The sequence below is a fragment of the Artemia sp. Qi Xiang Cuo genome, chromosome 13, assembly GCF_049724085.1.
Source record: "Artemia sp. Qi Xiang Cuo chromosome 13, ASM4972408v1, whole genome shotgun sequence".
NCBI lineage: Eukaryota > Metazoa > Arthropoda > Branchiopoda > Anostraca > Artemiidae > Artemia > Artemia sp. Qi Xiang Cuo.
Window position 1 is genome coordinate 10,964,780 of NC_142806.1, and position 24,899 is coordinate 10,989,678.

The following is a 24,899-nucleotide window of genomic DNA, read 5'->3' on the forward strand; positions in this document are numbered from 1 at the left end:
TTTGTCCAAATTCTTTAAGAACGGCTCCTGCAACACAAGGGTTGTTTATTAGAACAATAAGAAGTTTTTTCAAAAACAATAAAAAAGTTTAGAGAGGTGGAGGCAGCAACCCCCCCTACTATATGTAATAATGTCCGTTCGTTTTCAGTTTTAATGTTGCTCCTAACTTTCAGTTGAAAAAACTTAGTTCATTTTTATATAGTTAAGGCTGTAAGCAACGATTCTACTTCCCTTTAGATATGAAATGTAGGGTCTGTAAGCATTAATTTCGGTAAAGGCCTTGATCAGGGGCTATTGAGAAGGAAACACTTGAAGAAAACAATTATTAGTTCATAATATACATAATAATTGTAGGTAACACATTTTGTATGCAGCTCTGCTGTACTTTACCCCACACCCCCTCTCCTTTCATGTACAAATAGGCTACAAATAGGCAATACAAATAGGCAAATAGGCCAAATAGGCAATGTACAAATAGGCAAATAGGCCCGAATTATATACTTCCATGAATTTTGTCAATGTGCATCTCATGTTTCAACCCGTGTACCCATAAGTTGAATAACCGTGACAAAACAAGAACCCGAAAAACAAGAATGAAATTCTCAGTTTATTTATAACAAAATAGATGTCTGAAATTGGGCACTGTCAAAACACTGAGATATTAAATAGTTGTCTGAAATTAGGCACTGTCAAAACACTGAGATATAACCCTTGGCAAAAGATTACTAAGAGGTTAAACAAGACTATTAATTAAACTGATTTAACTCCAGAGAAGGGGCATTACCTTTTTCAAGCCTAGGAAAACCAAAATCATTAAAAATTTTCATTAAAAGCTGATAAAACGATCGACAAAAAAAAAAGGAAAAATGCTCAACTGGTCTTTTAGCTATAGGGCAATTCTAAAACAGAAATTTTCCCCTTTATTTCTGACAGAGTACCTTCTTTTACCTTTTACCCAATTTCATTTTACCCAATTTTATCTTATTTTAGCAATTTTACTTACTGGGTTTTTATTTTATAGTAATTTTAGAACAGTAGTTAAAAATAACAAGAAAATTGAGGCTACTTTCTATAGACCTTACTTGATCCAGTTCAGATGAATACAGAGACATTCTAATAGCTCAGCAGTTTTTATTAAAACATTTATAATGTGAATATCTTTTTCTGTTGTGAAATTCAAAAGCTTTTAAAAATACAAGAGAGGACAAAAAAGAGGACATAAAAAAGATAGCTTAAAACACAAAAAAGGAATTGTAACCTATGTGGTGGAGATATCTTCTTGCAGATTTTTGATGGGACTGGACAAAGGCCACACCTGTGAAATATACTGTATAATAAATTCCTGCGCTGAAAACAGTCTCTAAAGGATTTAATATTATAAACTCATCAAAGTTCTTCAAACTGAAAAATAAGCAACCCAGGTAATTGCTGGCTTTTGGTACCTTGGATTTTCTTAACAAAAGTTCTGTATTTATTTCAAAAGTTTCTATGTATCATGCATACAGATGCTTGGCAATGCTTATTTTCCATCAAAAATCAGTTTGTCTTGTTATGTGAAGTCATTGAAACAATTTTCTTTACTTAAACTGATTTTATGCTTTAGTATAATTGGTCAAGGTGTGTAGACTCAGACGAAAATAGAGTATCACTAGGCTTTTTTAATAGTTGGTAAGCTTGGATCTTAAATATTTCAAGAGAAATTTTTTAAGAAAATCCTAACCTCACATTTCACCCTAACCCCACATTTCAGACTATTTATCAAAATATAGGTGTTTATTCTATTCAAATTAGTGGTCTAAGGACTTTCATTAAAATGTTATTAAACTCTTCTATCATTCTGCTGTAAAAGGGAACAATTAATTTTAAACAGTTTTGGCAAAGACCAGGGAGTACTTTAAATCAGAGAGCATTCCTGGCACTCAGAACTTAACAAAAACCAAAATGTGAGAAAAAAGAAATGCCCTATCAAAGAAGAAAAATATTAACAGCAAAATCGGACCTTGCTTAGTACGTTTTGACTGTTAAAATAAATAATTTCGAACCTAAGGTATTTTTCAGGTGGGAAAGGAGATTCTAGTGTTTATGTATTACACAAGTATCATGATATCTTTTGACTGTAACCTAGCCAAGTGTCTTCCAGAAACAAAAATTGAAATTAAATACATAACCGAACTATCCATGAATCACTTAAATTTGACTGAAGTAAAATTCAATGAAAGAAACTTACAGGTGAATTGCATGCAGCAATATCTGTTTTATAAACAGAGGAACTAGTTTCAGCAGGAGAGTTTACAAAGCTATCATTTAAGCTATCTGCTACAGGAGGTTCTAGATTACTGGAAGAATCTTCAACCAAGATACTGTTTTCACACATTGTGTCAACTCTATGTCCCTTTGTAGTAAGTTGAGTAATTTGAGTGTTTTGAGAGGGATAACTAGGTTTCTGTATCCGGTTAGCTGTTTCATCAGGATAAGCAAGACCTTTAACTTTAAGCATTTCAGCCACTTTTAGTAACGAACTAGTTTGAGCTGGTGGAACAGTCACTTCACCTGTATATATGAATTTCACCAAAGCTTGCAGATCATGAAATTTCACGTCTTTTAGAATAATAATAGGATGGGGATGTGAAATCCCAAGAAACAGTGTTTCAAAGTAGGAACTACAAGATGAGAGTATAAGTCTGTGACATTTGATGCTTTGACTGTCACAAAATAGGGTGACATCTGTGAAGTTCTCACTGTTTAGTACAGATAAAAAAGCTCCATGAAATACATCTAGGTAGTTGTTCCACTTCAAACAAAATTCTTTTCGCTCCATTTCAGAAATAGTGACTAAATCCTTGAATGACACAAATCTGCTGAAATAAATTGAAACATATAAATAAGTATTCGAAATCCCAGGCAATACAGGCAACAAGGGTGAAAATTAATAAAGTACTCTACAATTAGAAATAAAAGAATAACTAATAACATGTATTTATCTTTCGAAGATCTAACATTCCATTTCAATTTATTAATATGCTTAGCTCGATAATAATTCTCTCTCTATGAAAATTGAACAACACGCTTTCATAATTTGGAAAAACTCTTTAATCAACATTAGCCAATTTACTTTTTGTATGCATCACTGAAGACTCTTAGAGTTACACTCTTGACTATAGACTCGTGCCCAGTCATTGCGACCATTTTTCCAAGAAAAAATAAGCACAATTCATTGTAGTTATTATAGTAACATTCCTAAAAAATAACCAAGTACTTTTTTAGCAACATTTTCCCAGGATTTTAGTGGAAAAGCCGAGAATCTTTATGATTATAATTTTGATCATTGAATCAATCAGAGAAGAAGCTTGTCTCATAAGATAGCTGACACACAGAAGTGCTAAAGAATTATACTTCCTAAAAAGTTTTAATACAGACAATTTTTTGGAAATTTCTAGGCAAAAATTTGTCAGTCTTCAAGTGAACCATACTGTGGGCTGTAGTCATTTGTGGTCTAAAATGGTGGACAAGATTTTTATTAGCCCAACAAAATCCAGACATGATTCTATTTATAATCATTCCTGTGCAAGAAGATAAATATGTTTGAGCACTTGTGGATACAGAAAAGGCTTTAGAAAAGATTAGATTATTATTCTTTAACTGGAAATGATGAGTTTAAAACAACACAGGAAATGACTGAGTAAGGCAGCTAACTATAACTTTGATGATAAAAATCTGTTATCATTTGATTGGCATTCTGTGACCAAGTGTATACTCTGCTGGATGTCCAGTTTTTTTTTCTATGTAAATACTTGTACAGAGGCTCTTTCAAAGTTCCTTCAGTAATGTATAGAACAAGTGGAACAATAGGGAAATTTTTTATATAAGACAGTGGAATGCAATTTTAAATGAATATTTCGACCCTATATCCAAGGGCCGTCCTCAGCAAAACAAATGAAAAAGAAAAACGAAGAATATAAAAGAACTCGCATTAAAATACAATCTTTAGAACTAAAACATTTTCTCAAACAGTCCTACCATCATTACTTCAGGAAAGTTCAACCAGGACTGGTACATCAAGCGAAGTGAAAATCAAGCAGATAATTCATTCAAATGGAATAAAAAACATTTAAAAACAAGCTCTTAAAGCTAATCTTGCCTTTTTGGCAGCCAGCCTAGAAGGTCCATAACAGACTGAGTGGTATTGTTTACTGGTTTTTTAATATAATTTGCTAAATCATTTTTAATTTAATTTGTATATAAGGCATTAAGTGAATATTCTTCCAAATCCCTATTTAAAGAAACATTCTGTTTATTTTAATTTTAATTTCAGTTGCATTGCAAACAACCTGTTTTATGCCTAAATCATTGCTAATAAGGGAAGTTTCTTCTAAAAGCATCTTATGGCTAAGATTATCAAAAATATGACTGCTCGAAGCAGAATCAAAAGAAATATTTGTAGTATTGGAATTTAAAGCTTTAGTTATGTCATCTTTGTGCTGCTGTAGCCGTTTTTCTAAATTTTGATGGGTTCTACCAACAGAGTAGTTGTCACAGTCACATGGTATTTGATAAATTCCTCTTTGGTAAGTAACTGGGGTCATATCTTCGCCAGAGTTTAGGAAGTTCATGATTTTAAAATTATTGGTAAATACTACATAAACATTATTTTGTTTGCAAACTTTATTTAAATTTGTAGTGACTTTTGGAATATATGGAAGGAAAATTATATTGGGTGGCTTGGCGGGAGCTTCGCATAGTAAAAGACCCTTGATTTTACAGGAGTGTCTTGCCAGTCTTCGGTTAATTGTATTACTAACAAAGACAATAGGATAACCGTTTCCAAAATGTATGTCTATAAAAAAGTTTAGTTCATCTGTGATGTGAGATTCAGAACAAATGTTTAGGGCACGATCGACAAGAGTACAACAGCTCTTTTAACTTGTGGGAGTGATTGGATTTAAAACATAGATATCTGTTATATTGTGTGGGTTTTCTGTAAATTGTAAAATCCAGTTTATCAACGGTACGAATAATTAATACATCCAGAAACGGTAATATATTTGCAATTTCAATTTCTAAGGTAAACTTTAAATTTTGGTCTTATGTGTTAAGGTAATCTAGAAAACCCCGAAGTTCATTTTCCCCATTAGTCCAGAGTGATATTACATCATCCATGTAACGCCCCTAATAGATATGTTTTAAAAAATATGAATTTAAAGCCCAATTTTCAAGGTGTTATACTAAACATTTGCTTATAACCCGGGTAGTTGGGTGCCCCCATTGGGAGGCCCTTTATTTGTTGATAAAAAGAGTTACGGAACTGAAAATACATTAAATACTTATATACGATTTTTGGGAATAGAGCAAAGGTTTGAAGAATTTTCGACAAAAGCTACCGTGGGGGAAAAATTTATTATACAACTTGTGGGGTGATTTTAACATTTTGTTTTAGATTCTTTAATTCGATTATATTTCTATTTGTAAATTTATCAGTATGATCGTGAGTCATGGTAGTATATGTATTTTTGTCTTTTAAGTGTGAATAAATTTTGTTTTTGTAACCTAACACATCTATGACAACAAGTGAATTGCTTTTGTCTGCTTTTGCTATTATAATAGACGGGTCTTTGCGAAGATTCGACAATATTTTTATGTCTTACAAAATTTCTGGCGTCAAATTAGTAGGAAGCATTACTTTTTTTTTGGGTTGCCGTAAAGTGTGTTCATAAGACAAGATCTTCATCTGGGTTAGAAATAGATGTCTAGTTTTTGTGCAAAGAGAATTCTAGACAGGAACCTACCTCTGCTACAGACAATTAAAAATATTTGTCTAATCTTTTCAAAGACCTTAGTCCACATTATTAAGGACAAAAAATACATATTATTTCCTCAGAAACAAAGTCTCTCAAAAAAATTTTATTTGAAAATTTGTCCACGGTTGATTATTTTCAGGTTGTTCGATTGGAAAGCAATTTATTTAGTCATGATTTTCGCTTTTCTAAGGAACTACTTTATAAGAAGTTGGTATCTTCTGAGATACGAGATACGTAAGATCTGAGATACGAGGTAAGATCTGAGATACGAATCTTCGATGAATTATCGTACTTATGCTCCGAGGTTTACTCCTGGAACCGCTATCGTTAATCTCGTCCAGAGCTCTTGAACCTAAGGATATCCAAATTCTTGAAAAACGTCCAAAATTCTCTTTTCCACCAAAACAAGTTCCTGTGGCAAATATAGTGACTTATTGGGGGACATACGAACAGACCGAAAACCCTTGTTCAAACATCTAAACAATAGTAAAATACTAATTATTGACTAATATAGGCATAAAATACTAACTTCAAAAGAAATCAAAGCCCAAATGTGACACATTTATTTATTATATTTTGCTTTTAGAATTTCTGTTACATTAGTAGCCTTAGATTTATGCTTAGCTAAGCAGGGACAACCTTGAAAACAAGCAGTACTAAAAACTAAAGATTTATAAAACAAAACCGTGAATGCTGTATATTATTAGATATTTTGAAACATCCTAATTACAATTTCAGCCTTAGTCTATTGAAATCTGTGATCTCAAATCCTCTAAATGTAACCTAGCAAAAAATTTCCTTTTGGCACTCATGGTCAGTACTAATGGTAGTTGGGTTAATGGTAATGGTAAATGGTACTAATGGTAATTGTTAATTAGACACAACACAACAAAGAACTGAAGTTAGATTAATCCCAATGAAATATAACCTTCATATAACCTTACTTTATATGATAATATAATTTGGGCTATTTATTTGCGCATTAGGGGCGGGGGCGGGGTTTAGTATTTGGACATAGAGTATTTTGGACAATGATATATAACCTTCATATAACCTTTAGTTTATATATTAATATAATTTGGGCTATATATTTGCATATTAGGGGGGAGGGGTAAAGTAATCAAACAACACCCCTAATTTAACAACCACCATCCCCAATATGCAGATATAGAGCCTAAATTATACAACTCCAATGCATTCTGCCACCTGTCATTTGTCTGTGTGGCTATGAAACTGCTTTTCTCAAATCTTACATTCAACAAACTTCTCAACTGCGTTTTGTTTAATTAAAAAGTACCACCCAAATTGACTACCCAGCACTTGAATAAAAAAAAAGTATAAGTAGTACGGCTTAGAAAAACAAGAGTGATGGGTGATGGATAAGATAAGATAAGATATTTATTTCAAAAAATGGCTTTCACACGCCCCGAAGGGCCGAATTCGCATGTCGGGGTAAAATAATAAAAAAAGATATAACTATAACAGAAAATAAAATACTGTTTAACCAATGCAAAAAACAACAATAACAGTAGGGAATAGCAATTCAGTAGTCTAAAAAAAAGTGTAAAATGCAAGAAGGATAAAGAGGTAAAACAGAAAAAAAAAAAAAAATTGAGCTAAAAATAACGTTTAAAAGGTTTAAAAGATTATATAAAAAGGGGAGGGAACGGAAGAGCCAAACGGACACCAGCATGGGTATCACCAGTATAAAAAAAAAAAACAACAAAATAAATATTGGTTTATTTGATTAGTAATAAAGGGGACAAAGGTTTTTTAATATCTGGAGGTTAAAAAACGGATGGGGGATAAGATAGGGATGGGTTCAGATGCAGTAAGTGGCAGGTGGTGTCTGGATTGGGAGTGTCTTTTGGGGAAAATGTTTTCCGTGCGAGGGTTTATTATTGCATTTTTCGCAAAACGGAGGCACAGCGTTCCTCTCCCGTGCTCAAGAGTTTCCAGCTTGGCATTTTTTTATAAGGAGTGAATATGGTACCAAAGTTTCCTTAAAAATTATTATTAGGGGTCTTTTTTGAATATATTCAATTTTATCTGATTCATCACGGGAGATGCCAGGGTGCCCAACTGGACAAGCATATTCAAGATGCGGGCGGACATAGGAAGTATAAATCCTGAAAGAATGGGATGGGGGGATGTTAAATTTATTCAAGAGCTTAATGAGAGACTTAGACGCATTACCTCTACGAACAATATCTTTCACGTGGATATCCCACTTTAAATTAGAGGAAATTCTAACCCCAAGTAATTTAAAGGAAGACACAGAAATATCTGGGGGTATAGGGTCAAGGAAGGCGGGAATAGATTTCAAGAAATTTATCGTAATTATATTTCATTTAGTGGAATTTACTTTCATATTTAGGTTCTTAGCTTCATCCGAAATGTGGGATAGAATTTCAAGGGGGTCACTTTTAATATTCCTGTGACATACTTCGAGGATCGTCAAGTCATCCACGTATTTCCACCTATAGGGGAAGTCCTTACCAATATCATTAATCATGACTAGAAATAAAAGTGGTCACAATAAGGTTCCTTGAGGAATTCCACAATATATAAGGAGGGGGTTAGAGAAAATATTTTTGTATTTAACAACTTGGGATCTATTTGAAAGAAACGATATAACAATATTTACTAACAGAGGATCAAATTTAAAGTTAACCAGGAGTGAACGAATTAGGGTGGTGTGGTCAACCAGGTACAAAGCTTTTTGGAAATCAACTAAGACAAGGTTCAGCCAGACATTTGGTTTATCAAGGTTACTTACGAGGGTATGCATTAAGTGCACAAGGTAATGGGTGGTGGAAGTTTTGTTTACTTACCAAACTGCCGGGTGTCAATACGCAGACAAATTTTATCCTTAAGCCAGTCACAGAGGAAATCTTCATAAAGTTTGGAAAAAACAGAAGTGAGCGTAATGGGGCGAATGTTGGCGAAAGTCAGACTGGCGCATTTTTTAGGGACAGGTGTTATAAAACCTTGTTTCCAGCAACTTGGTAATTTACCAAATTTTGTGATGTGGTTGAAAATATTTGATAAAGGCTCAGCAATTTTGTCCGAAAAGGCTTTAATTACGTCAACTGGGATGTCCAACTGACTTTTGAACTTTGTGTCAGAGGCAACGTTTTGCCTATAGTAAACGTCATATGGCTCCAATGTTTTATGATTTATTTATTTGTTTATTTTTTCCCTAAGGCACTTCGTATGGAAGGGGTGTTTGTATAAACTTTGGTGGGAGCTCATCCAATTGGAAATCGGAAGTTCTAGTGCCCTTTATAAGAGTTGAAAGCGATCAGAGAACTACCCCCCCCCTACTATTTTTCCCCAGATGCATCCAATAAAAATTTCGAGATAACTATTTTATTAAAAGTAGTTCAAAGATCAGATAACAAAAAGTCAAGTATCGACAGAACCCCTCAGGGCCCGGGGGCAGTCATTGTAAGTTATGCCCTGGGGGCATATATGGTTCTTATGAAAAGGTTGCTCGTATAACCTTCAGAGAGGACTTATTTGATTGGAAATTGAATGTTCTAGTTCACTTTTTAAGAGTCAAAAGAGATCAGAGGGCAACTAGCCCCCTCCTAACCCATGCTTTTTCCCCTAAACCCATCTGATAAAAATTTTGATATACCCATTTTGTTAAAAATAGTTCAAACACTAGATAACAAAAACTCCGGGGTCGACACAAACCCCCAGAGCCCAGGACAAATGTTTCAAGTTATGCCCTAGGGGCGTATTAGGTTTTTATGTAATGGTGTGTTGTATGAACTTCAGGGGTGGTTCATTTGATTGAATGTTGAAAGTTCTAGTTGCCTTTTTATGAGTCAAAAGGGATCAGAGGGCATCTAACCCCCCCCCCCCCACACACACACACACCCTTGTTTCTCAAAACGCATCTGATCAAAATGTTGAGATTGCCAGTTTGTTTGAAATAGTCCAACAATCACATAACAAAATTCTGGGTTCAACATACCCCCCCCCCAGAGCCAGGGGGAAGGGTTGTAACTTATGCCGTGGGGCATATAAAATTTCACTGAAAAGTGGTTGTATAAACCTTGGAGGGGACTCAAAAGATTAGAAATTGAAAGTTTCAATTCCCTTTTCAAAAGTCAAAAGTGATCCAGTGGCAACTAGCCCCCCCCTCCCCGCAGCCTTCTTTTCTCCAAATGCATCTGATCGAATTTTTTATAGCCATTTTGTTCATAATAGGCCAAAAATCATATAACAAAAACTCCAGGGATGACACAGCCCCCCAGAACCTGAGGGCAAGCATTGTAAATTATGCCTGAGCAGCATGTAAAGTTTTTATGGAAGGAATGATGGTATAAACTTTGGAGGAGGCTCATTTGATTTTAGACCTGAATATATATAGCCTTTTTCAAAAGTCAAGAGTGATGGGAGGGCAAGTAGACCCCAAGGCCCTTTTTTCCTTCAACACATCTGACCAAAACCTTGGGATGGCCATTTTGTTCATAATAGTTTAGATTTTAATAACAAAACTCAGACACAACCCTCCAGAGCCTGGGCTGAAGTTCTGTAAGTTATGCCCCAGGGGCAGATAAGGTTTTATGTAAGGGGTGGTCATATAAACTACAGAGGTGACTCCTTTTCTTGAAAATTGAAAATTCTAGTTACCTTTTTAAGAGTCAGCAAAAGTGATCGGCAGGCATATAGCCTACCTCCTCCCCGCACCCTTTTTTCCCCAAATGCATCCAATCAAAATTTTGAGATAGCCATTTTGTTTTAAATAGTCCAACGATCAAATAGGCCAACAAAACCCCCGAAACCCGGGGGTAGGGTTGTAACTTATGCCTGGGGGCATATAAGGTTTTTATGAAAGAGGTGGACGTATAAACTTCAAAGGGGACTCAAATAATTAGAAATTCAAAGTTCTAGTTACCTTTTTAAGGTAAAAAATAATCGAAGTTCAAATACCCCCCCCCCCTCATGCACTTTTTTTCCCCAAATGCATCTGATAAAATTTTTTAAAATAATTCAAAGATCAGATAACAAAAACTCAGGGATCAACACAAACCCTCAGGGCCCAGGGGCAGGCATTGTACATTATGCCCTGGGCCAAACATGGTTCTTATAGAACGGCTGCGCGTATAAACTTCAGAGGGGGTTCATTTGAATGGAAATTGAAAATTCTAGTTCAATTTTTAAGCGTCAAAAGAGATCGGAGTTCAAATACCCTTTGTCAAAATAGCCAACCCAGGTCTTTTGTCCCCAAACTAATCCAATAAAAACTTTGAGATAGCTATTACTGGAAAACAGTACAATCGTTAGATAACAAAAACTCTGGGGCCAAAACAACCCCCAGATCCCAGTGGCAAGTGTTTTAAGTTATGCCCCTGGGCCATATAAGTTTTATATGTAAGGGGTGGTCGTAAAAACTTCAGAGGCAGCTCATTTGATTGGAAATCGAAAGTTCCAGTTACATTTTTAATAGTCAAAAGTGAAAGTAGTGCATCTACCCCTCCCCCCCCCACATGCACACACCCTCTTTTCCTTAAATGCATCCGATCAATTTGAGACAGGCATTTTCTTTGAAACAGTCCAACAATCAGATATCAAAACTTCGGGATAAAAATACCCCCCCCCCAGAAATTGGGAGAACTAAGGGGTGTAACTTGATCCCCAGGGTCTATAAGATTTTATGGAAGAGGTATTGTATAAACTTCAGAGGGACACAAATGACTAAAAATTCAAAGATGTAGTTTCCTTTTTAAGAGTCAAAAGCGATCTGATGACAACTAGGCCCTCCCCTTACCAACCCTTTTTTCCCAAATCCATCTGATCATTTTTTTTATATAGCCATTTTGTTCAAAATAGACCAAAAATCATATTACAAAAAATCCAGGGAAAACACAGCCCTCCCCCTCCCCCCAGAGCCCAGGGACAAGTGTTGTTAGTTATGTCCCTGTGGCATATAAGGTTTTTATGGAAGGGATGGTAGTATAAAGTTCAGAGGGTTCATTCGATTGTAAATTGGAATATCTAGTGCTGTCTTTAGTTCAAAAGTCATTGGAGGGAAACTAGACCCCCCTCCCCCTGCAAGGCGTTTTTTTCCCAAAAGAAATGATCAAAATTTTGAGACAGCCATTTTGTTGAAAACAGTTTAAATATAAAATAACAAAAACTCTGGGGTAAACACAACTCATCAGAGCCTTTGGGGAAGTGTTGTAACTTTGGGGTTAACATACCCCCCCCCCACAGCTTGAGGGAAGGGTTATAACTTATGCCCGGGGCATATGAGGTTTTTATGGAAAAGGTAAACTTCGGAGTGGACTCAAATGACTAGAAATTGGAAGTTCTAGTTCCCTTTTTGAGAGTCAAAAGTAATCTGATGGCAACTAGCTCCCCTCCCCCCCCCCAACCAATCGTTATTTCCCCAAATGCATTCGATCAAATTTTTGACATTTTCATTTTTATCCAAAATAGACCAAAGATCACATAACAAAAACTCAGAGGTTTATACAATCCCCAGAACCCAGAGGCCAATGTTGTAAATTATGCCCCAAGGCATATAAGGTTTTTTGTGGTAGGAATGATTGTATAAATTTCATTGGGGGCTCATTCTATTGGAAAGGGAAAGTTTTAGTTCCCTTTTTAAGAGTCAAAGGAGACTGTATTTTTACCCAAAAATCCATCCAATCAAAATTTTAGATAGCCATTTTATTTAAATAAGTCAAAGCATCATATAACAAAAAATCATAGGTTTACACAACCCCCAGAACCCAGGGGCCAGTGTTGTAAATTATGCCCTAAGGCATATAAGCTTTTTGTGGTAGGAATGATTGTATTCCTATACTCTTTTTATGTCCAGAAATATAATGTTTTACCTGAGGGTGCCCAAGACGTCTTTTTGGTATAAAGCCTATCATTATTAACAATCAATTTTTTGGTGATTTTTTTTAGCAATTTTGGTAAAATGCCGGCTATTTCTGGTGATTTTCGTGGTGAAAAGCTGGTGATTTTTATTTGGTTGTGGTGCCTGCTCCTGGCAACCCTGCTTGAACACTCTGTTATTTTGCAGGCAATTTCTTTTTTAAAGAAAAGCATGAATAATTGCATGCAGGAAATTGCATTTAGAGGAAGAATTTTCTTTGAAATGTAGATGGTGACGAATTGATCTTAGCTGCAAAATTTAGAGACAGTAAGCCTAGTTTAAGATGGGGCAAGGTGCAGTGCTGAATTGGAAAAATAGTAGCCTAACAAATTAGCCAATTCAGTAGAATTCTACTTAAAAGGTAAAATTCAGTAAAAAAAAAGCATGGGCGCCCATAAGGGGGGGGGGGGCAGGGGGGCTCCCGCCCCCCTGGCCGAATGATGCTGCATTATTTTTATATTTTTGTTCTGAGATCTCTATTATATAGTATTAAAAGTGCCAATTAGATGAGGTTTCCCTCCCCCTGGAATGCAGCTTATGGGCACCCAGAAATAGCATTTTACCAAAATTGCTAAAAAAAAATCACCAAAAAATTGATTGTTAATAATGATAGGCTTTATACCAAAAAGACGTCTTGGGCACCCTCAGGTAAAACATTATATTTCTGGACATAAAAAGAGCGTTTTTATATATTCCCCAAACTCATCCAATCAAAATTTTGACATAGCCATTTTGTTCAGCATAGTTGATTTCCACATAGAAAATATATTTTTGAGGAGGACACTCCCCCACAACCCTCAGGGCAAGAGTTTTTAAGTTATGCCCTGGGGGTACATAAGAACGATGTTAGCACAATGCATTATTTATTATTTTTTTCCTTTAGACCAGGGAACTTTGTATCAAAGAATTTGTCTTAGAAACTTTGAAAAGACATTCAATTTTTTGAAATAGTCAGAATAGTCATTTAAAAAGACATTCAATTTTTTAATAGTCAAAAGTGATTGGAAGGCAACTAACACCCCTTCCACGCCCACCATTTCCCGAAACACATCCAATCAAAAGTTTGAGATAGCCAGTTTGTTCAGCGTAGTTGATTTCCAGATAGAAATTATGTGTTTGAGGAGGACACTCCCCCACAGCCCTCAGGGCACGGGTTGTAAGTTATGCCCTGGGGGAATATAAGGTTTTTATAGAAATTGTTGTCATAGAAACTTCAAAAAAGGCTCATTCAATTGGAAATTCAAAGGGCTAGTGCCCTTTTTAATAGCCGAAAGTCATTGGAGGGCAACTAACCCCTCTCTCACGCACACTATTTCCCCAAACATATCCAATCAAAATTTTGAGATAGCCATTTTGTTCAACATAGTTGAAAGTTCTGGAAATTAGGTCTTTGAGGATGACATCCCCCACGGCCCTCAGGACAAGGGTTGTAACTTATGCCCTGGGTGCATATAAGGTTTTTATAGAAAGTGTTGACACAGAAACTTCAAAAAAGGCTCATTTGATTGGAAACTGAAATGGCTAGTGTCCTTTTTAATAGTCAAAAGTGATTAAAAGGCAACTAGCACCCCTTCCACACCCACCATTTCCCCAAACACAACTAATCAAAATTTTGAGATAGCCATTTTGTTCCATGCATTTGAAAGCTCTGGAAACTAAGCCTTTGAGCAGGACACTCCCCCTACAGTCTTCCGGGCAAGGGTTATAAGTTATGCCCTGGGGCATATAAGGGTTTTTATTGACATCTTTGTGGTAGAAACTTGTAAAAGGGCTCAAAGAACTTTCAATTTCCAATCAAATGAGCTTTCTCTGAAGTTTTTACAAGCATGCATTCCATAAGAACCATATATTCCTCCAGGGCATAACTTACAATGCCTGCCCCTAAGCCCTAGGGGGGGCTGTGTCCACCCTGTAGTTTTTTTATATGGTCTTTGAACTATTTTTTTAAGAAATTGCCATCTCAAAGTTCTTATCAGATGGGTTTAAAGAAGAATGGGCATGGAGGGGGGGTGGCTAAGTGCCCTTTGATCTCTTTTGACTCTTAGAAAGTGAACTAGAACTTTCAATTTCCAATCAAAAGAGTCCTCTTTGAAGTTTATACAAGCATCCCTTCCATAAGAACCATATATGCCTCCAGGGCATAACTTACAATGCCTGCCCTGGGCCCTGGGGGGTTGTTGAAACCAGAGTATTTTTTGTCTTTTTTGTCAGAGTTACTTTTGAATAGATTGGGGTGGAGGAGGAGCGTGTGTAGCTGTGTTGGCCTCAGGCAGCTTGGTGCTGCGGTGAGTTGTTAGTAGTAGTATAAGAAAAACTCTGGTGTCAATACAACCCCTCAGGGCCTGGGGGAAGGCATTCAAAGTTGTGCCCTGAAGGCTTGCATGGTTCTTATCAAAGGGATGCTGGTATAAACTTTATAGAGGGCTCATTTGATTGGAAATTGAAAGTTTCAGTTCACTTTTTAAGAGTCAAAAGATTTAAGGACTAAGGATAACTAGCCCCCCTCCCACGCCCTTTTTCCCCAAACCTATTTGCTACAAATTTTGAGACAGCCATTTAAAAAAAAAATGTTCAAAAATTAGATAAAAAAAAAAAAAAATCCAGTGTCAACACAGCCCCTCAGGACCCGGAGTAGGCATTGTAAGTGTTGTCCTGGGGGCATATATTGTTCTTATGAAAGGGATGCTTGTATAAACTTCAGAAGGGTTCATTTGATTAGAAATCAACATGAGTTGGGCTCAAAACCCCTATACCTTCCCAAGGCCAGAACATAATTTGCACTTTACTGAAAAAATATAAATGTTTTTACTTTAATAACTTTAATAAATCAAAAAATATTAACATTTTGATTACTAAATATCAGTATATGTATATTAGACTGACAATGCACATTCATTTGTATTTTTTTCAGTAAATTAAAAAAAAAATTTTTAAGACTTTATAGTTTGGCCTGCTATTTGCATGCTAGAGAAAAATTTTCAGCAATTTTTAACAACATACACCCTTTTAAAAATCTGGACACAAATAGTAGTGTTTAATTTAGTTTCATACCTCCTCTAGTTGACCTAATACAGAAAACTTGATACCAAATTTTCCAGTTTGAATTTACCTTAAATTACCTTAAATTGCACTTGCTAGCAATAGGACGAATCCTGTGTCTGCCAGCTTCAGTGATGATAGTTAATCATCATCTGTGGCATCCCAAATGGTGCACCACGGTTTGTTGAGCCACTCCCTATCCACTGATGACTTGAACGCATCCACAGTGGTAGAGGTTACTGTTTTTTCACTAAGGGAGTTCCACAAGCTGACAACTCTGTTTGAGAAGAACTTGTTCCTTAGTCTGGTGTTGGCTCGTTTTCGGAAAAGCTTTTGAGAATGACCACGAGTTCTGTTTGAATTGTCCGGTTGGAAAAGGCCAGGAATGGTATCCTCAGCATTTAGAAGCTTGTATGCTGTTATCACATTGCCTTGTTTGCGACAATATGTTAGAGATGGTATTCTAAGCTTACAGAGACGGGATGGATAAGGGACATCATAGAGGTCTCTAATACATTTTATTGCCCTCCTCTGGACTGATTCTAGAGCTGCTTGGTCTGTCTTATTGATTGGGCATGCAATACACATTCCAAACTCTAGCCTTGGTTAAACTAGACTCTTGTATAGCTTGGTCATAACAGTTGGAGATCTGCTAGTGAATGTTCTTTTGATTAAGCCAAGAGTCTGGTTAACCTTTGCAATAGTCGCTTGTGCATGAATATGAATTTTCAATTTGTTGTCTACCAGGACACCAAGATCTCTCTCTACGTGGCTGCTGGAAATGGCATTTTTGGACCCATCCCTACAATCCATATGGAACTGAGTGTGTGGGTTTTTCTTCCCAAGGTGGAGAGTCTTGCATTTTGATGCATTGAATTCAAGCCTCCAAATATTAGTCCAGTGAGTGAATGTATTGAGGTCCAGTTGGATCAACTTAATATTCTCCGCTGTGTCTGCACAACCAATAAGTTTTGAGTCATCAGCGTAGAGGCTTACTTTGTTATTTAGGATTTTTGGCATGTCATTTATATATATATTAAATAAAGTCGGACCCAAAACTGTGCCCTGGGGGACACCACTTCCAACAGCGGCCACCTTGGAGAAAAACGTCCCTCCATCCTTGCCAAATACTTTAACCATCTGTTTCCTATCTGTTAAGAACTGCATCACCCACTCAACCACACCACCACTCACCCCAATAGCTTGGAGCTTCATTCAAAGTCTTTTATGGCAGACTTTGTCAAACACCTTTGTCAAATCGAGTAGTATGATGTCGACTGGGAACCCCTGGTCTAGAAGATCAGTGATATAATTATAAGAATCAATCAAGTTTGTTTCAACCGACTAACAAGACCTAAAGCCATGCTGACATGATGAGAATAGTTTATTGGTTGTCAAGTGTTTCAGGATTGCAGTGTTAACAATTGCTTCTAGTAGCTTCCAGACTGCAGAGGTGACACTGATTGGCTGGTAATTGCTTGCGTCCTCTTTGCTGCCACCCTTATGTATGGGGGTTATGTGGGCCATGCGCCAATCCTGCGAGATACACTTTTCATCAAGGGATTTCTGAAAAAGGTGAGTGAGCGGGCCTGATAGTTCAACATGCAATTCTTTAAGAAGCCTTGGGTGGACACCATCAGGTCCCACCGAATTTTTTGGAGCCAACTTGTGTCGGTGGGCCTCTACATCGCCCCGAGGGCCGTGAATCAGGGGCATTGGGGTTAGGATGGTCGCGGGGGGGGGGTCGGGAAGAGGGGCATTATCAGGTGGAGTTAATACAGATGTAAACTGCCTATTTACGGCATTGGCACTTTCTATTGGGTCATCTATTATACAGTCATTATCTTTAAGTTGCGTAACAGAGTGTCTACCAGGTTTACGGGCTGAGGCATAATTCCAAAAGCATTTGGATTTAACTTGCTTGCTGCTGCTACAGCCTCCTCATGCTGTTCAAATAACTTTCTGGATAGATTTCTGACTTGATTTTGTGTCTAGGTATATTTTGTGTAGTGGTTCTTATTGTGTATATTCTGTTTATATAGTCTCCAATACCTTTTCTTTTTACTTATTGCTCTCTTTAATTCTTTGTTCATAAATGGTAGTGTTTTGGGTTTACGAGCCCATCTTACTGCAGTATTTTTCTCTGAATAACCCCTGAACAAACATTAAACATTTTCTAGAGCATTAATTAGGGGGGTTGCCCCTTTCTCAAAATCTTGCTCTTGTACCTAATGTATTTCATAACTTAAAAAATACTTCTTATTCTAATTATGTGGTTTTTGTGTTTCAGGAGTTGTTCTTAAGGAAATGAGACAAAAGGCTTAACTTTAGCACAGGGGTAGATCCAGGACTTTTTTAGGGCAGCAGGGGCAAAATAGGTTGATCCAATAAACTTGCATTTGGAGCAAGTTTAATTAACACAAACTTGCATTAATTAAGTAAATAACACTAATTTAGATGACATTAAGGGGGGGGCACCCCCTGGATCTGCCACTGCTTTTGCATAAAGAGCAAAATATTTTGGGTAAATTTTTACCAAATCATATTATTGAGTTAGGAATAAAGTGTATCCACCATTCGATTCCTTTTTTAATGCTGATTATAAATATAATAATCATTTCTATTGAAAATGAATTTCAGCCCCCCCCCCCTAACCTAACCCATACCCCCATATGTGCAAATATATATCCTGAATTGACATATATAGGGGGGGGCTAAAATTCATTCCTGATAGAAATGATTATTATATTTGTAATCAGCATAAAAAAGGCATCAAATGGTAGCCTAGCCTATATTCACTTTATTTGAAACTCAATAATATGATTTGGAAAATATTTACCATATTTTGGAGGAGACAACCCTTCTCATATACAGAATATATAGAGTAAATAGTGATGTTCTTACATCCTGCTTTTACTGGACAGTATGGTGCTACTTTACAGCCCAATTGACAGAATGATATACACTACAAAATAAGTTGTCTTATCAGGGGTAGGTAATCTGCACCTTTAACTATTTATGTATTACTAATGGGTCAAATCTTAAATATAATTAAACAGATCTACCTTAAGGATGGAGCTAAAACTACTAATGGGCCTTGTCCTTAGAGTTTTAAATTTGGTGCCAATTTCTTAAAACAAGCAATTGAAAACGTACGTTCACACAGAACCTAAATAGTCCCTTCAAAGTCACAAAAAAAGAGTATGGGAAACTATGAGAGTGGAAACTGGCGGTAGTGTAAATATTAGACTGAATATTGTGTGAAATTACAGTGAATATTACAGTGAAATAGTGAATATTACAGTTCGTTAACACGAACTGTTTGACTATGGTAAAATTGAAACTGCTTGAAATACAAATTAGTTTTAGTGGAGAGCAAACAACGTTTTGGTCGCTAGAAAGCACAAGGGGGGCTAGTCCAACATGTTTTGTAGTAAAATCTGTTCGTTTTAGGTTTGACTTGATTGATTAGTGTAATTCCTGTTCGTTTTTATTTATTCATTAGAAACAGAAAAAAGTCTATTGCTTTTTCTTAATTGGAAAAGTAAGAGACGACCTGGCTACAACCTACGATTATGACATCATTGATCAATCTTTAACATGATTAAATAAAAAAGCAAGTTTTTTAAACTGAAAGTAAGGAGCGACATTAAAACTTAAAACGAACAGAAATTATTCCGTATATGGAAGGGGCTGTCCCCTCCTCAGCGCCTCGCTCTTTACGCTAAAGTTTTTTATTGTTTTAAAAAATAAAGTTGTGAGACAGAGTCAAACTTTAGCGTAAAGAGCGAGGCGTTGAGGAGGGGACAGCCCCTTTCATATACGGAATAATTTCTGTTCGTTTTAAGTTTTAATGTCGCTCCTTACTTTCAGTTTAAAAAACTTGTTTTTGTTATTTAATTTCTGATCGTTTTTTAGTTAATGCAGCTTTTATTTTGGCTAACCGTCATTGAATAAGTAAACAAAATTTGCATAAAATTTTACTTTTCTTTTGCTAAATGGATGTCTTTACAAATTAACTTACGTAACTAACTTCTATATTCGTATATTTTTCTTCTGGCAAAAAATACAAAGTTGCAGATTTTTGCAGATATGAGCTTGAAACCTATGTAATAGGGTTTTCTGGTACGCTGAATCTGACGGTGTTATTTTCATTAAAATTCTTTCACTTGTAGGGGATGTTTCCCCCCTCTTTAAACAATCGGGTAAATTTTCTCAGGCTCGTAGCCTTTGATGAGTAATATTAAACTTAATAAAATTATATATTTAGAATCAGCATTATAAACACATTCTTTTGATACATTTATTGACATCAAAATTCTGTTTTTAAAAGTTTCGATTACTATTGAGCCCTATTGCTTGTTTTTTTATTGTTTTTTTATTACGTATGTGTTATTACGTATATGAGGGGGTTCTCCCCTTAGTCAATACCACGCTCTTAACGTTAAAAGTTAAAAAAAATTTGATTCACAAACCCGTGAATCACAAAGGCCGTTTAATTAGAATAGATAGCTCTTTTGAAAGCACTAAAAAAAACTGTAGCGTAAAGAGCAAGGTATTGACTTGGGAGAGAACCCCCTCACATACGTTATAGTTTCTGTTCGTTTCAAGTTCTAATGTTGCTTCTTACTTTCAGTTGAAAAAACTTGTTTTTTTTATTTAATTTCTGATCGTTTTTTAAATAATGCTTGGAAATCCGGCGCCCCCTTCATAGAAATGTCCCTTACGCCAAAGAAACATCCTCCACGGAAATATTTTCCAGATTAACCCCCTCCTCTAGCCCCCCCCCCTCCAGAATAAAATCCGTCCTGAAAATGTCTGTATACTTCCCAATAACCAATAAATAATGCTGGCAAGTCCGGCGCCCCCTTCATGGTAATTTCCCTTCCCCCATTAAAACTTCCTTCATGGACAGATCCTCCAACATAACCCCCGACCCACCCTTTCCTCCCACTACCAGAAAAAAAACCCTCCTGAAAACTTCTGTATATTTCCCAATAACCAATACTATATGTTAACATTGGGTAAAATTCATAACTTTTAGCCCTCCCCCTTGGGACTTCGGGGGATTAAGTCATCCTAAGAGACATATTTATCATATTTTCGACCATGCTGAACAAAATGGCTATCTCAAATTTTTGATCGGGTGACTTTGGGAAAAAAATAAGCGTGGGAGGGGGCCTAGTTGCCCTCCATTTTTTTGGTCACTTAAAAAGGGCACTAGAATTTTTAATTTCCGTTCCAGTCGATACGATCACCCCTGGGGAAAAAAAACAAATAAACACGCATCCTTGATCTTTCTTCTGGCAAAAAATAAAAAATTCCACATTTTTGTAGATAGGAGCTTGAAATCTCTACAATAGGGTTCTTTCATACGCTGAATCTGATGGTGTGATTTTTATTAAGGTTCTATAGCTTTTAGGGGGTCTTTCCCCCTTTTTTTTAAAATCAGCCAAATTTTCTCAGGCGCCTAACTTTTGATGGGTAGCACTAAACTTGATGAAAGTTATATATTTGAAATCAGCATTGAAATCTGATTCTTTTGATGTATCTATTGGTATCAAAAACCCGTTTTCTAGAGTTTCGGTTACCATTGAGCCGGGTTGAACCTTACTTACAGTTCGTTACCACGAACTGTTTGATCAGCATAAAAATCCCATTCTTTTGATGTATCTATTGGTATCAAAATTCCGATTTTTAAAGTCTTGGTTACTACTGAGACGATTCGCTCTTACTATACAGTTTGTTACCATGAACTTTTTGATTGTTTCAAAAATCAAATATCATCGGCAGCGCAATCGTGCTACCTAAGTAAAGAACGATGTTGACACAATGTATTATTTTTTATTATTTTTCTTTTTTATTAGACCAGGGGACTTCGTGGTTTTAGACCAGGACTCATTCAATTGGAAATTGGAGTGGCTAGTGCCCTTTTTAATAGTCGAGAGTAATTGGAAGGCAACTAACAACCCTTCCACGCCCACCATTACCAAAAACACATGAAAACATTTATAAGAATTTTTTCAGTAAAGTACAAATTTCAACTACGTTGAACAAAATGGCTATCTCAAAATTTTGATCGGATGTGTTTGGGGAAAAGGTGGCCGTGAGAGGGGGGTTAGTTGCTCTCCAATAACTTTCGACTATTAAAAAGGGCACTTGCCCCTTGAAACACCAATCGAATGAGCCTTTCTGAAGTTTCTACGACAACACTTTCTATAAAAATCTTATATGCCCCCAGGGCATGGCTTGCAACCATTACCCTGTAGACAGAGGGGGAGTGTCTTACTTAAAAACGTTATTTTCGTGTGAAAATCAACTACGCTGAACAAAATGGCTATCTCAAAATTTTGATTGGATGTGTTTGGGGAAATGTTGGGTGTGGAAGTGGTGTTAGTTGCCTTCCAATTTCTTTTCGATTATTAAAAAGGGCAATAGCTACTCCGGTTTCCAATCAAATGAGCCCTTTTCGAAGTTCCAACGACAACTCCTTCGATACGAAGTGCCCTGGTCTAAAAAAAAAAAAAAATACATCGTGCCAAAATCATTCTTTACTTAGGCAGCGCAATTGCACTGCCTATGATAGTTTAGTTACTATGGTCTCGAGTTTGTTCCTTACTATAATACTCTCTTAAAACATGAAAATAGTTACCATTACTGAATCAGTGTTAGAGGGCAATTTTTTCTCATCAGGCACTTTTTTCAAAACATGTTTTTCAACTTTTCATTACCATGGGCTGTGATTCGCCGTTTACTAGATTACAACAACTGCTGCAACCATGACATAATTTAGAGTTCCTTCTTTACTAAACCCTGTGTATATGACAGCATAAGTAAATAAACTGCGCCATTTAACCAGGTCAATTAGGCTGTACGGTTTTTCTTCAGTTTTTTTTCCTAAATTGCTAATCTTAGCAATGCTTTGAAAAAGGCAAAATAATTGAAATATTTATTTGCATAAGCCATCTCTGAAAACAAATTGCTTCCAAAAATCAAATGTCTTAGAAAACACTGCAGTATTAAAAGACATAAGAAATGCAGTTTTTTGGAAAAAGTGATTCTGTAATCAAGTTGACCCTTTTTAAGAGTCAAAAGTGATCAGAGGGCAGATAGCCTCCCCCCCCACACTCCATTTATTTTTTCCCAGAGGCATTCATATAGAAGGGATCGCCGTATAAACTCAAAAGGGGCTCATTTGATTTGAAATCGAAAGGCACTAGAACTTTTAATTTTTTTTCGAATGAGCCCTCTTGCGACATTCTAGGACCACTGGGTCGATATGATCACCCCTGGGGGAAAGGAAAAACAAACAAATAAACATGCATCTGTAATCTTTCTTCTGGTAAAAATACCAAATTCCACATTTTCCCAGATAGGAGCTTGAGACCTTTATAGGAAGGTTCTCTGATACGCTGAAACTGATTGTGTGATTTTCATGAAGATTCTATAACTTTTAGTGGGTGTTTTCCCCTTTTTCGAAAATAGGGTAAATTTTCTAAGGCTCATAACTTTTGATGATTAAGACTAAACTTGATGAAATTTCAATATTTAAAATCAGCATAAGAATCCGATTCTTTTGATGTACCTATTGATACTAAAATTCCGTTTTATAGAGTTTCGGTTACTATTGAGACGAGTCGCTCTTACTATACAGTTTGTTATCACGAACTGTTTGATATGCTCAATCTGATGGTGTGATTTTCATTAAGATTCCATGACTTTATGGGGATGTTTTCCTTTTTTTCGAAAATATCAACTCACAGGGAAAAGACGGCAAATATATATATATATATATATATATATATATATATATATATATATATATATATATATATATATATATATATATATATATATATATATATATATATATATATATATATATATATATATATATATATATATATATATATATATATATATATATATATATATATATATATATATATATATATATATATATATATATATATATATATATATATATATATATATATATATATATATATATATGCCTACCATAAAGGCAACAGGTATACCATGGAAAACTGACCCGTGTCTGTGGATGCTTGAATTATGCAGGCATATGCTTGTATTATTCTTCCTGTATAGTGTGTTATGAGTAAATTATTATTATTATTATTATTACTTTTTATATCTTAGTTTTGACAAGATCTTTGAAGAAACTCAATTTAAGCTGGGGTGAGGGGGGGGGGGAGGCAAAATGGGGTCAAGAGGGAAATCCTGGGGGAGCTGTGCCCTTTCTCCATTGTAAAAAATGACCCTTTGAGAGGGGGACTCCCTCCTTATATACCGAATATACTCTGTTCGTTATAAGTTCTTATGTTGCTCCTTATTTTCAGTTTAAAAAAAGCTTACTTTTTCATTATCTGATCGGTTTTCAAAACAGGCCGGGAAATCCCATTCCATCTCCGTGGAAAGTTTCAGTTGAAGCAACTTAGTTAAATCAAGCATTAAAATGATGAATATTTATATTTACAATTTACCTTATATGGAATAGACTATGTGACTTTTCAGGAACAAATATGTCACCGTTTGGCATTACTTTCTCTGCAACTGGATTATTCCTTAATTAATTGGCTATATCAGGATTGTCAATCAATGACAACTATTGGTCGTCTTTGGGGTAAAATTGAAACTATGTGCCTCAAAATGGTAAAAAAAAAAACGCTACTTTCTGTTCTACATTGTAAAAATTGTTTGAATATATATATATATATATATATACACACACACACACACACACACACACACACACACACACACACACACACACACACACACACACACACACACACACACACACACACACACACACACACACACACACACACACACACACACACACACACACACACACACACACACACACACACACACACACATATATATATATATATATATATATATATATATATATATATATATATATATATATATATATATATATATATATATATATATATATATATATATATATATATATATATATATATATATATATATATATATATATATATATATATATATATATATATATATATATATATATATATATATATATATATATATATATATATATATATATATATATATATATATATATATATATATATTTACACTAGGTAGATTTTTTTACA

The 24,899-nt window shown here is 35.5% G+C and overlaps 1 protein-coding gene across 4 annotated transcripts in view; it reads right to left on the minus strand.

Moving 5' to 3' along the window:
* LOC148944942 (uncharacterized) overlaps nt 1–18,852 on the minus strand; it is a 50,049-nt gene extending 31,197 nt beyond the window's left edge. The window contains exons 1-2 of one of the 4 annotated variants that reach the window (XM_089098545.1): nt 18,804–18,852; nt 2,228–2,855 (exon numbers count right to left, since the gene is read on the minus strand). In XM_089098545.1, the coding sequence (XP_088954671.1) occupies nt 2,228–2,818 (591 nt within the window). In that variant the 5' untranslated portion in view covers nt 2,819–2,855; nt 18,804–18,852. Of the gene's footprint in view, nt 1–2,227; nt 2,859–18,642; nt 18,693–18,803 lie in introns of those variants that run through there. The other 3 variants (XM_089098544.1, XM_089098546.1, XM_089098547.1) reach the window with 3 other exon arrangements.
* Nucleotides 18,853–24,899: the final 6,047 nt, after the last annotated feature.